The 14,373-nt window shown below is 41.4% G+C and overlaps 1 protein-coding gene and 1 long non-coding RNA gene across 2 annotated transcripts in view; one reads left to right on the plus strand and one right to left on the minus strand.

The window, feature by feature from the left end:
• LOC124262477 overlaps positions 1 to 2,107 on the minus strand; it is a 41,587-nt gene extending 39,480 nt beyond the window's left edge. The window contains exon 1 of the mRNA XM_046696982.1: positions 2,093 to 2,107. Within this exon, the coding sequence (XP_046552938.1) occupies positions 2,093 to 2,107 (15 nt within the window). The remainder of the gene's footprint in view (positions 1 to 2,092) is intronic.
• Positions 2,108 to 13,157: 11,050 nt separating this feature from the next.
• Positions 13,158 to 13,726, plus strand: LOC124262461. Its single transcript, XR_006894596.1, has 2 exons — positions 13,158 to 13,221; positions 13,575 to 13,726. It is a non-coding gene; the product is annotated as an uncharacterized LOC124262461 (long non-coding RNA).
• The last annotated feature ends 647 nt before the right edge of the window (positions 13,727 to 14,373 follow it).

Consider the following 14,373-nt stretch of genomic DNA (forward strand, 5'->3'; position numbering starts at 1 on the left):
CTGGTCAGCATCCATGACACGATGGCATACATCAACCAGGTATGTGACTCTAATCACTCGATCCCGTTAGGCGCCTCTCACAGGCGTATGTTGCTGAAGACAGTTATGTATTCTTGTAGTATAGAGAATGTCGACTATTGTGGTATCGATTGATGTTTTGTCTACTCTTATGATCGCTCTGCTTCACTTGTATAAACCCAATGTGATACCAATAACAAAAACTAATATTACACAACCCGATCAATATAAGTATTCAATTTGGCTGGCGAAAGCTTTTGAATTTATTGCCTTTAATTTCCATAAACCAATTCTAACTGTTTCAGCTATGTTCTAATAAAAGGTTCTACGCTTAATAGTACAAACTGCGTAAATTGAAATTTGAGGGTTTCTATCAATCGAACTGTGTATCTATATCATATTGATAAGTTTGTCCCACACAAAGCAATCCCATTATAGACAATCTGCTATTAATATACTAGATGTATCTACCGGGGATCAGCAAACACACGGACGCGTTAGAATACGTACCTCCGGTGTATAATAATATGCAAAGTAGATCATTACATAATAGATGGTATCTCCCCAGTGAAGCGAAATGTATAGGAGTAAGAAAACGGTAATGTACGAAAATATAATTGTGAAACCCGTTGCTCTGTTTATCAGAAAATAGAAGATGAAGGGAACGGTCATATATGAATATACATTGTTTTGAAACTCGTGGCTCTATTTATCAGCTCTTATTACAAATAAAACGGTTATTAAACTAAAATATACCTGGAGTACCAAATATACAGACAAAGAAAATACTGAATAGGGAAATCACATTGCTAACAGTGCATGGATCTCAATTAACGAGTTACTATTTGTATTATCATCATGTACTTTGTACTGTCTAGATGACGATATGCATTTTTAACGACTGCATATTGAATTATCAGATTTAAGAAACCAGGTTAACTTTCAGTTGTTGGTCGTATTCTCACACATGTCCTTGTTAGAGGGACGGGACTTCCTGTAGTTGCCGGACAGGGGCGAGAGGTGTCATTGTTAGAGGGACGGGACTTCCTGTAGTTGCCGGACAGGGGCGAGAGGTGACATTGTTAGAGGGACGGGACTTCCTGTAGTTCATGGAGAGGGGCGAGAGGTGATATTGTTAGAGGGACGGGACTTCCTGTAGTTCATGGACAGGGGCGAGAGGTGACATTGTTAGAGGGACGGGACTTCCTGTAGTTGCCGGACAGGGGCGAGAGGTGACATTGTTAGAGGGACGGGACTTCCTGTAGTTCATGGAGAGGGGCGAGAGGTGACCTTGTTAGAGGTACGGGACTTCCTGTAGTTCATGGACAGGGGCGAGAGGTGATATTGTTAGAGTGACGGGACTTCCTGTAGTTCATGGAGAGGGGCGAGAGGTGACATTGTTAGAGGGACGGGACTTCCTGTAGTTCATGGAGAGGGGCGAGAGGTGATATTGTTAGAGGGACGGGTCTTCCTGTAGTTCATGGACAGGGGCGAGAGATGACATTGTTAGAGGGACGGGACTTCCTGTCGTTGCCGGACAGGGGCAGGTGACATTGTTAGAGACGGGACTTCCTGTAGTTCATGGACAGGGGCGAGAGATGACATTGTTAGAGTGACGGGACTTCCTGTAGTTCATGGACAGGGGCGAGAGGTGACATTGTTAGAGGGACGGGTCTTCCTTTAGTTCATGGACAGGGGCGAGAGATGACATTGTTAGAGGGACGGGACTTCCTGTAGTTCATGGACAGGGGCGAGAGGTGACATTGTTAGAGGGACGGGTCTTCCTGTAGTTCATGGACACGGGCGAGAGGAGACATTGTTAGAGGGACGGGACTTCCTGTAGTTCATGGACAGGGGCGAGAGGTGACGACTGAATCAACAGTTGCCATCAACGTGTCATGCATGTATCACATAGTGAGAATAGTGGACCCACCTGATATTGATTTATACACGCCCCGAATCATTGTTACTATCTTTATAGTCAGTTCCTTTAGTTTTTGTTAGTTGTATCATATTGGGTTATATATCAGTGAGCCGGAGTGTCTAACGGTATCGAGTGATCAGACTCACTTACCTGCCATCGTGGCATGGCTGTTGGTCAAATTTAGTAAAACCCAAAACGGTACGGACAGAAACAAAATCAGAACGGACCAAACCTTCACAGGCTATTTGTACCGTACATTAATGAGAAATCCAAGCAATTGAGCAAACCGACATCTAATTAAGACAGTAATTTTGTGCACTGAAGGTTGAATAGAACCTGACTGTTTGTTTGAATGGTAATGCACATTCAACATATGCTGTTATATACATTTTTCGGTCTCTGTCGTCATTTTCATATGTAACTGTTCTCAAATAATGTTCAAACCTTGTAAATGAACCATTAACATTAATTTTAGTACAAAGTGATAAATCTAACGAAAATGCCAATGTTTAGGACAAGATTGTACGATTAATATGTACATAGAAAACAACAGGGACATTTGTGAAATATGAAGGGAATGTTGAATGGGAAACAACAGGGTCAAATACACATGGCCTGCTTATCCCCAGTAATAGCCGTTATCGTAAGTAATCGTCGTCTACTCCAACGTCACATTTGCTCGTATGTTTTGTTGTTTAATCAGCAATATGACGGCGGTCTGTAAATAATCAATCTGGAACAGACAATAAAGTGATCAAAATTATGAGCTTCGATCTGGGGTACAATGTCATGAGTCAACCAAGTCAGCGAGCCTGGCCACCCGATGCCGTTAGTCGCCTCTTACAAGAATGGGTTGCTGAAGACCAACTCTAACCCGGATCTTCACAAGTGTCTCATACTCAGGAAACCTAACGCTGCAAAGGCACGTCATAAATATATGCAAAGGTAGTGAATTATTTATCTTAAACATCGTGAATGAACGGTTTAAGTCAAAATAGTCAACTACATTAATTTGACTTAGTTTTGCGTCAAATTGTAAAATGTTCTCCACGCCTTCCACAAAAAAAGTGAAAGCTAAACCGAGACCTTGAATATTGTAACATTAATCGAACAAATTCTGAACGCTCCTTGATAATCTTGGTAAAACAGCATGCTGGATTGTACCTGAAAATTTGTGAAATGTCAGGTGAGGTGAGGTAAAATTGGGTTTAACGTCGTGCTTGAGAATATTTCGCTCATATGACGACGTGCATGCGTGTGTATGTGCGGCTGCTTGTACTAGCCAAGACTGAAGCTGGTTTTATAGTGCTAGCTCACTGAGATACCATGCCGCAGTGAAGCATGAATACCCCACTCAGACACAGTATACTGACTCCGAGCCGACCAGTCCTTGTTGTACCCAATAATGCCGAGCGCCAGGCAGGGACCAACAAGTACCATGTTTTAACGTCTTTTGGTATGACGCGGTCGGGTATCGAACCCGCGACCTTCCGCTCTCCGGGTGGACGCTCTAACCACTACACCACGGAGGCTGTCTTGTGAAATGTGAAGGGAAAATTGATTGCTGGAAAGCTGAAACCATGTGGAGGTTTTTTTTCACTCTGAACCATTATGCATAGATCTAAATAGACAACAGATAAAACGGTGTCTCCTTCATTTCAAGTGCTGGGAAATTTATTCAGTGGATAGCAATTGTCTTTTTACAAATATTGAATGATATGTGATCACTGATATAGCCCCTCTTACAAGTTAAACGTTTATGTTGCCAACCTGAGCAGAAAATTCATATGCATAAATATACAATTTCCTATAAAAATCAAATGAAATGTGGTCTATTTGTTCTCACCTGTGCAGGATATCTTTCAGCCTTTGACATAAAATTTAAAATCTTGCCTTTCACTGGACGCTGAATTTACTCTAGTTCATTCCAGACCCTGCTCAACCAAGCAAGCAGGAAATTAATATCCTCCGCCCGGCGTTTAGCGCGAAAAGGGGGATATAGTATTAGGCTCAGTGTTTGCAATACTTTAATTTGCCAGTTGGCCATCAGGGCCTGCTGCCGTCAGCAGGCCTTAAAATGTACAGGCCCTGAATGAAATCTGCAGGCCCATTGTTAAAATCAAACCAATAACAACAAAAGAGACTACACTGTGCACAGTTTCAAATGGTTTCTACAAAATCAATTGGCGAAGCCTATGGCGCAGAGAGAAATTTTTATTTGTTAATTTTAATTTGGCATTCCTCTACGCAAAGCGCTGAAATGAAATTTGAATTTAGGCTCCGTCCGTACGTCCCGCACATACACCTATGTACGAATTGAAATATCTTAAGAAATCTTTTCATATTTGGTACCTAGGCTTATGGCAGTATGCAAAAGGTCCCAGTCAGGTTAAGTGTCTGGCACAGGGCCCAGTCGATTTTGCTGACCTTCCCGTAATTTCAAGGTCACAGCGACACTTTGAAGTTTTCAGCATGTTAACCTGCACGTTAAGCTAGTCAACTAAATACCTTAAGAACGGTTCTCTGGATATTCTTCATATTTTACACCAACAATTTATCTAGGGGAGGCGCAGGGCCCAGTCAAGTTTGGTAACCTTCACATAATTTTAAAGGTCACAGCGAAATGTCAACCTTCATGTTAAGACTGTCAGCAACTTATCTCAAGAACGGTTCGCTGGATTTTCTTCATAGACTTTCAAGACTTCTCTTGAATATGTTTTGATAAGCAATTTCTTTGTTACTATTTTTGCATATTTCATACACCGACATTCATATCCAGTCAAAGTGACTCTTGAAAATATTTGTGTGTTTGCACAACTACAAAACAAGATATCAAGAGAGGTTGACTGGTCATGTTTTTGTTGACATTGAACTTCACCTGAAACTACGACCTACACATTCATTACTTATTAAGTTTGATTTGATAATTTGCGGCGGGGGATTATGTCACCTTAGTGGCAATGCTTGTTATGCTTACCATTTCTACTAAACATCGTACAGATTCTTCATGTCTAACGCCACACCTGACAATATTCCAGCTGTTTGGCGGCGTTCGTAATAAGTGAATATGGACCAGACTATCCAGTGACTAACTCTATGAGCATCGATTCACGCAGTTGGGATACGATGGCATCGAGTGTGACCACTCCATTCCTACACTAACAACTAGTCTACTTCACAGAATAATAGCTCATAGTAAAAAAATAAATATAATGAAAAGGCCTGATACTTTCTTCATTTTCAGAATCTGTTGCAGACTTGCCACATTTTCTAGACTTGCGTGGGCTATCTTGAATATATTTGCTTCAGGGTCTGTATGACAGACTACTCCATTCCGTAAGCAGCCTCCCACGATAACCAGGGGTTGCTGAAGACCAATTCTAATCCAGATCTTCAGGCTTGAGAAACATCCTAGTTTTGATATTATTTTCAAATCAATTTCAAGTACAGTTTTCAAATCTTTTCTCAACGATAACCCAGGGTATGAAATAAGGCCCGTCCGACGAGGTGGATTACTGACGGACGGTCTAGATTTACAGCTCGTCAGCCCGATGGTCTAGTGAATTATTTTTATGTTACATCTGAGGAAATTCACCATATCTTTTTTTTCATTTAAGTCTTTTATTTCCCATTTCCATGTTACAAATACAGGATCGCTTGTTCAGTACGCGTTTGAAATAAATATCATGTACAATTTAAGTTCAACAACTGTAGAATTATTACAGATGTCGTGTGAATACTGCATAAAATACAATGGTAAGGTAGAATTTCAACTTTACAAATACAAGATCGCCTATTTGATAAGCATTTGAAAGGAATATCATGGAAAATTTAAGTTCATCAATTACATCAAAATTAATCCAAATTAAATTGAATTTTGAGTCCTGAAAATCTTGGGAAAAATTGAAAGTGAAATTGGAAACTGCCTGTAATCCCTCTGATCCATCTAGGGCTAAGGTAGCGTCACCTGCAAATTGCTCAAGATTGTGTTCGATATTGCCCGTTCTTACACCCTTAATATTTTTTTGACCGCCTCCGTTGTGTAGTGGTTAGAGCGTCCGCCCGGAGAGCGGAAGGTCGCGGGTTCGATCCCCGGCCGCGTCATACCAAAAGACGTTAAAATATGGTACTTGTTGGTCCCTGCCTGGCGCTCGGCATTATGTGTACAACAAGGACTGGTCGGCTCGGAGTCAGTATAATGTGTCTGAGTGGGGTATTCATGCTTCACTGCGGCATGGTATCTCAGTGAGCTAGCACTATAAAACCAGCTTAAGTCTGGGCTAGTACAAGCAGCCGCACATACACATACACACGCATGCACGTCGTCATATGAGCGAAATATTCTCAAGCACGACGTTAAACCCAATTTCACCTCACCTCACCTTAATATTTTTATCTTTTCTAATAAGTAGTGCAAGGATCTTCGGATGCAGATTCTGGAGGAAATAAAGAAATTCATTCATTCATAATATCTACTTTTCTAAGTTGTGCAAGGATCTCTATACACAGGATAAAGATATAAGGAGACACTGGGTGTCTGGGTATGTTGGTGTCTGGTCTGGTTAAATCCGGTTTGGGCTGGTAACATTTTGAAGTTACCAGCCCTGATGTCCCGCTGGGTTTATGGTTGGGTGGGTTTATGGGTTTATTTCATCAACTGGATAACCACGGGTTACTGAAAACAAATTCTAAACCTTATTTCAGGCTTAAGAAACATCCCAGATTTCATAATCTTTTCAAATCAATTTCATGTACAGTTTCCAAATCTCTTCGCAAGAACCAAAGGAGAGAATAAATGCTAAATTTATGTTAACAAAAAAATCGAGAAAAACCTGAAAGTACATTTTAAATCTGCATAGCAATGTAATGTTTTTTGTGTTCTCATGTGACAACATTCATATATGTTACATAAATAATTTCCGCCAAATTCATTAAGACTCAATAAATATTCTTTTACCGAAACATGACACTTCGCAAGCGGAATCATAGCATTCACAGCTTGAACCAATGAAAATGTCATCCGTGCTGTGTAAATGTTTATAAGGCTGCCGTACTGATGGGCTAAACTACTTTCCTGACGACTACCCAGACGGTTGTTATTCAACATGAAGCTGTTACTTCTGATGGTTCTAGGTAAGTTCGCCTCCTGTCTTTTACACCACAGTGTCTTTTCGTAAGGCTGTAAGCATAGGAGCGTGTCTCGCTTAGAAACGGCGTTAAAAAGACATATAGGTGTATAGACCCAACCCTATTACTGTATAAAAGGAAAGGGATGTAACGAAGAAACCAACCTCTCCTCAATCAAAGTTAGATTTCACCACGTAAAATATTCTTAAGACCCGCCGAGGCCTACGAATAGAAAATTAGATGGTTTCCCTACAAAATGAGCTATACATAGTCACAATCGGATAATTATTTCAAAAGTTATACGCCACAACTCACCGAAAACAGCTACTTCCACAATTCCACAATGGCTGTAAGGACTTCAAGGTCATGAAGATGACAAATATTACATAAGCCTAAGACACCCTGCAGCTCAACTGTGTTTTCAGTAGAGACGTTGACAGTGTTTGAATGTTTTTTTTCATCAAAAGAAAACAATCCAATGGTGGCTTTTAATATTTCAATATATCAAATGAAAGTTGAATGGAAGGTATTGGAGTTACTATGATGTCATTTCCGTCTGAATATTATGGGAAGTGTATTAATTAGGAAATGTTTAGTTAATGTCAAACAGCAGTCATTCTTGACCAATTCGAGTTATTTCGGGACAAGCCGTCAAATAGCGATTCCTCACCCTCCACAAGGATTACATATCAGTGTTCTAAGACCAGAAATATTTCAAACAAGAACGATAAGTAATAGTAATACCCGTCCCAGAAGCACTCGCACATTGCTGTTTATAAATAATTGAACGTACTTCCAAAAATGCTACTGATGAGACAAAACAGAATATTTTGTTGAACACATATTATTTAATGATTCTCTTCTTTTTGTTATCTTTCCAAATGTATATTTCTAAACTGTATGGTTTTAAAGTTATAAAAAGGATTTTATGTCTGATAACTCTTCAACTGAGTTCCTCAAAGTAACTCTTCAAATTAACTGACATTTAAGAACCGCCAATGTTTCTTTAAACAGGCTTTTACAATAATACTTTTTAAGTATAAAAAATCCTGGCTGAAGCATTAAAATTTATTTTTATTATATATTTTCTATATTTCCTATAAACCATATCTGTCTTGTTGTTAAAGCTCTATGCTAATACAGAGTGATACATTTAATACTACAAAACGTATAATTGCAATGTTGAAGGTATGGCATAAAGTGTTTCATGTGATCTTGCGTGTGCGCACGCGCACACACACACACACACACACACACACACACATCTTGTTTGTTGTGTAACGCCACTCTCAGCAATACTGCAGCAATATGGTGGTGATCTGTCAATAATGGAGTCTGGACGAGAGATTCCAGTGACTGACATCATGTGCATCGATCTACGGAAATGGGATACGTGAATCTGATCACTCGATCCTTGCTCTGACTTGCTCAGACTTTGCTCAAACTTACAAAAATCCATAAAGAACATTTATTATGTTTATGATGGAAAAGTGACTTTCCATCCTTTGGAAAAATGGAAATGTTTTATTTGTCTATATATTGACAGACCATATTGCTGCAGTATTGCTGAGAGTGGCGTTACGCAACAAACAAACCAGAAAAGTACGCACAACATATGTTTATCCGCTTGTATGTTTCAGTTGTTTCAGTGGCCCAGTTGAGTGCCTATCGTGGAAATCCGGATAGTGAGTAGAACACTGTTGGGGACATTCATCTGTCCCTTTAGTCCCCAGAGACACTATAGAGACGTTATTCTTCTCGTGTCCCTGATAACTATACAATACATCGGACAGACACGGAGTAATGATATTGTCTGGTTCACTAAGCCGCACGATCCCTCCGCATATAGTTCGAACAACATGGCGGGCGACTTTGAGAAACACCTCTACACATATATCCTGACTAGATATTAAGTACACAGTTTGATATCGGGGACATGTTTTCTAGCTTATCTCCCATTTGACAGACAGTCAGTTGACAGACACTGAAGCATAAGGTTAATTAGGGTAACACCTCGTGGCATAATGGAACAGTCCACATTCTAGTGAATAGAGTAGGGTGATTCTGAAACAGGTTCGTTACTGAGAAGTTTGATTGAGTGTAAATAGAACTTTGTTGTGATTAAATGAAAATCTGCCTTCTCTTCTCAAAATTCTTTAACTATCAATTACTATTGAATATAAAAGCAGGTAGTAGCTAATCTGTTCACTGAACCGCAAATGTTGTTGTTATAAAGCGTCTGCGAACTGCCTGTCTGCGTAATGGGAGGACACCCTTTAGTGGTATATTGCACATATATTCATGATCACACCTGGGTGTAAGGCATCAGTACGTGTGCTGATTCAGGTTTGTTTGTTTTTCAGGGTTCTCCGTGACCCGCCCTACTGGTGAGTACAGTATTCTAACAACACTGAATCAAAGTGTGTGAAGTAAAGGGACACGATATCACTAAAATGTATGAGTGAGTGAGTTTAGTTTTACGCCACTTTTATTCCAACAATATCACGGCGGGGGACAGCAGAAATGGGCGTCACACATTGTAGCAATGTGGGAAATCGAACCCGGATCTTCGGTGCGACGAGGGAACGCTCTAACCACTAGGCTACCCCACCGCATTTATGAATCCGTATCACATTGCAACGATACCAGGTTTTGTGAAAAGGTGAACATAATCTTCATCCTGCCCTGGCGGTGCATTGTTTTAATGCAATTTTAGTTGTTTTTTTTCTAATCATAGACAACATACAATACAATCAATCAAAACTACTTCGTCCACACTTCGGAGATGTTGTTTGTTTCCGTGGTATTGTTTGCTTGTTTCCGTGGTATTGTTTTTCTGTTTTGTTATGTTCCTGTTTAACGCTAACATATCATGCATGTATCGCATAGTGGACATAGTGGACATAGTGGACACAGTGGACATAGTGGACATAGTGGACATAGTGGACACAGTGGACACAGTGGACATAGTGGACACAGTGGACATAGTGGACCTAGTGGACACAGTGGACCTAGTGGACACAGTGGACCTAGTGGACATAGTGGACACAGTGGACATAATGGACACAGTGGACATAGTGGACACAGTGGACATAGTGGACCTAGTGGACACAGTGGACCTAGTGGACACAGTGGACCTAGTGGACATAGTGGACACAGTGGACATAATGGACACAGTGGACATAGTGGACACAGTGGACATAGTGGACACAGTGGACACAGTGGACATAGTGGACACAGTGGACATAGTGGACACAGTGGACATAATGGACATAGTGGACACAGTGGACATAGTGGACACAGTGGACATAGTGGACACAGTGGACACAGTGGACATAATGGACATAGTGGACACAGTGGACATAATGGACATAGTGGACACAGTGGACATAGTGGACACAGTGGACATAGTGGACACAGTGGACATAATGGACATAGTGGACACAGTGGACATAGTGGACACAGTGGACATAGTGGACACAGTGGACATAGTGGACATAGTGGACACAGTGGACATAGTGGACACAGTGGACATAGTGGACACAGTGGACACAGTGGACATAGTGGACACAGTGGACATAGTGGACACAGTGGACATAATGGACATAATGGACACAGTGGACATAGTGGACACAGTGGACATAGTGGACACAGTGGACATAGTGGACATAATGGACACAGTGGACATAGTGGACACAGTGGACATAGTGGACACAGTGGACACAGTGGACATAATGGACATAGTGGACACAGTGGACACAGTGGACATAGTGGACACAGTGGACACAGTGGACCTAGTGGACACAGTAGACATAGTGGACACAGTGGACATAGTGGACACAGTGGACATAGTGGACACAGTGGACACAGTGGACATAGTGGACATAGTGGACACAGTGGACATATTGGACATAGTGGACACAGTGGACAGAGTGGACATAATGGACATAGTGGACACAGTGGACATAGTGGACACAGTGGACATAGTGGACACAGTGGACATAGTGGACATAGTGGACACAGTGGACATATTGGACAGTGGACACAGTGGACATAGTGGACACAGTGGACATAGTGGACACAGTGGACATAATGGACATAGTGGACACAGTGGACATAGTGGACACAGTGGACATAGTGGACATAGTGGACATAGTGGACACAGTGGACACAGTGGACATATTGGACACAGTGGACATAGTGGACATAATGGACACAGTGGACACAGTGGACACAGTGGACATAATGGACATAATGGACATAGTGGACACAGTGGACACAGTGGACATAATGGACATAGTGGACACAGTGGACACAGTGGACACAGTGGACATAATGGACATAGTGGACACAGTGGACATAGTGGACACAGTGGACACAGTGGACACAGTGGACATAATGGACATAGTGGACACAGTGGACATAGTGGACACAGTGGACACAGTGGACATAGTGGACATAATGGACACAGTGGACACAGTGGACATAGTGGACACAGTGGACATAGTGGACACAGTGGACATAGTGGACATAGTGGACACAGTGGACACAGTGGACACAGTGGACATAGTGGACACAGTGGACATAGTGGACATAGTGGACACAGTGGACACAGTGGACATATTGGACACACCTGATATTGATTTATACACGCCCCGAATTAATGTTACCAGCATTTATCTTCGTTTTAGTTCCCTTAGTTTTGTTAGTGTTATCACATTGGGTCAAAAAGGACTTACAGTACCTTTCCTGCCTGCATGGACCCAAGCTGGATTTACACCATCTCCACAATGAACCGGAACCGTCAAAGAGTGGACAAAACATCTATCGATATCACAATAATCGATAATCTCGATACCACAAGAATACATACCTGTCTTCAGCAACACACGCTCGTGAGAGGCGCCTAGCGGGATCGAGTGATCAGACTCACTTGCATGATGCATGCCATGGTATCCCATTTGCGTAGATCGATGCACATAACGTCAGTCACTGCAATGTTTTTGATCTTCAGTAACCCATGCTTGTCGTAAGAGGCGACTAACGGGATCGGGTGGTCAGGCTCGCTGACTTGGTTGACACATGTCATCATATCCCAATTGCGTAGATCGATGCCAATGCTGTTGATCACTGGATTGTCTGGTCCAGACTCGATCATTTACAGACCTCAGATTATAGATGGAATTTTGCTGAGTGCGGCGTAAAACTAAATTCACTCACTCTCGTCCAAACTCGACTATTGACAGACTGCCGCAATATTGCTGTAGTATTGCTGAGAGCGGTGTTAAACAACAAACAAAAAAGAAAAGTATGAAAAACATATGTTTACCTGCTTGTATGTTTCGGTTATTTCAGTGTCCTGGCCCAGTGTGCGTCCTAGGATAGTGAATGGTGTGAGTGGAGTGAGTGAGCGAGTTAAAAATTATAGTCACATCCGCAATATTTCAGCTATATCGTGACCAAAGCAGGTAATACATTAACAATAGATAATATGTGAATATAAATTCGGCCGACAAAGGGCAGTAAAATTACTAGATTATCACAATTCGAGACATTTAAACTAGCATTTAACTTAACAATTCTATGACGATTTGGGACAATACAACATAAAAACGGGCTCCAGATCGCCAACACGAGATCGGGCCACGTGGACTTACAGTACCTTAGCTGGAGTTACACCACCTCCACACACCACCATGCAATAATGTTACGGTTCTTCAACACCGTTCGTGGACACAGCCATAATTAATCTCTGTTAATAATCATATCCTTCCAAACATTGTGAAAATCGATAGTGAGTAGAACATTATTGGGGACACTTATCTGCCCCTTTAGTCCCCAGAGACACTATACAGACGATACTCCACGTGTCTCCGTGAACTACACAATACATCGGACAGGTACTGTGTAATGATATTATCTGGTTCACTAAGCCGCATAACTGTGGATCCCTCTGCCAATAGATCGAACAACATGGCGGGCGATTTTGAGAAAATATTCTTCACATATATCCTAACTAGATATTAGGTACACAGTTTGGTGTCGAGGATAGGTGTATCAGTACTTGTGCTGATGCAGGTTTGTTTGTTTTTCAGAGTCCATGTTCATGATCAGTCCTGAGGTTGAGTCCTACAGACGACCACCACCTGCAGGTATGTACGAAAAGCGACAAGATATCACTAAAATGTATGAGTGAGTGAGTGTAAGTGAGTGAGTTAAGTTTTACGCTGCTGTTAGCACTATTCCAGCAATATCACGGCGGGGTACACAAATGTGGGGAATTGAACGCGGGTCTTCGGCCTGTCGAGCGAACGCTTTAACCACTAGGCTACCCCACTGCCTTTATGAATCACTATCATATTGCCATGACACCGGGTTTTGTGAAAATGTGAAGACAATTTTCATCTTGTCCTGGCAGTGGCACCTAAACAAAATGCATTGTGTATTTACCTTTTTACTAATTCATTTTTCATCGCTCATTCTCTCACTCACTCTTTGTGTTCAGGCCGTTCTAAGATGTTTCGAGCTAAACGCAAAGTGATGTTGAAAGGCCCTGCAGGAATACATCTCCAGGGTTACAGAAATCAGTGACATGACGCCGAGGAAGAGATCCCAAAGATGCTGACATCAGGAGACTGAAATAAAGAATTTTTGTTCATGAAAACATTTTGTTCGACCATTCTTTTCGCGATGAGACGCTGTGATGTGGTCTATAGAGAATATCACCCGAGTGTGTTTTAATATCAAATATATATCCACGAGTTGATAAAAGTGAGAAAACTCACTCACTAGACACGAGGGTGAGATTATATTTAAAATCCAATATCACACTTAATTTGTCGTTCAAGAGAAATAAAAAAACGATCGAAACGTCACCTCCAGGTTACACTATACCAAATCAGAATCCGTATTCCCGAACCTTCAGCACAGACTGAATCATCTGACAGCTGATTGGGTGCTTTTGTGTAATTTTTTTAAAATGTACTTCCGCCCAGTAATTTAATTTGACCATAGTATTTAATAGTTAGCGCTGTATTGTTTTACTGATGACCACAGGTATCTTCAAACAGTTGACATGCGGAATAGGGGTTGGTCTGTTTACCTTCCTCTACTCGGAAAAGCAACAGCCTGAAGGGTATCCTCCCATTTGTCAGATGTGCCATTTGTCAGACAGGTTAAAACAACAAACTATCTGGTTGAGTGCACAGCTAATACCCTGACTGTTACCTCTTAATGAGTTAATAGGAATGGCCCATAAAACAAATAACAGAAATCAGAAATGTAAGAAATCAGGGAAGACTTTT

Source organism: Haliotis rubra, unplaced genomic scaffold (genome assembly GCF_003918875.1).
Source record: "Haliotis rubra isolate DU_JTF1 unplaced genomic scaffold, ASM391887v1 Scf84, whole genome shotgun sequence".
In the NCBI taxonomy this organism is placed as follows: domain Eukaryota; kingdom Metazoa; phylum Mollusca; class Gastropoda; order Lepetellida; family Haliotidae; genus Haliotis; species Haliotis rubra.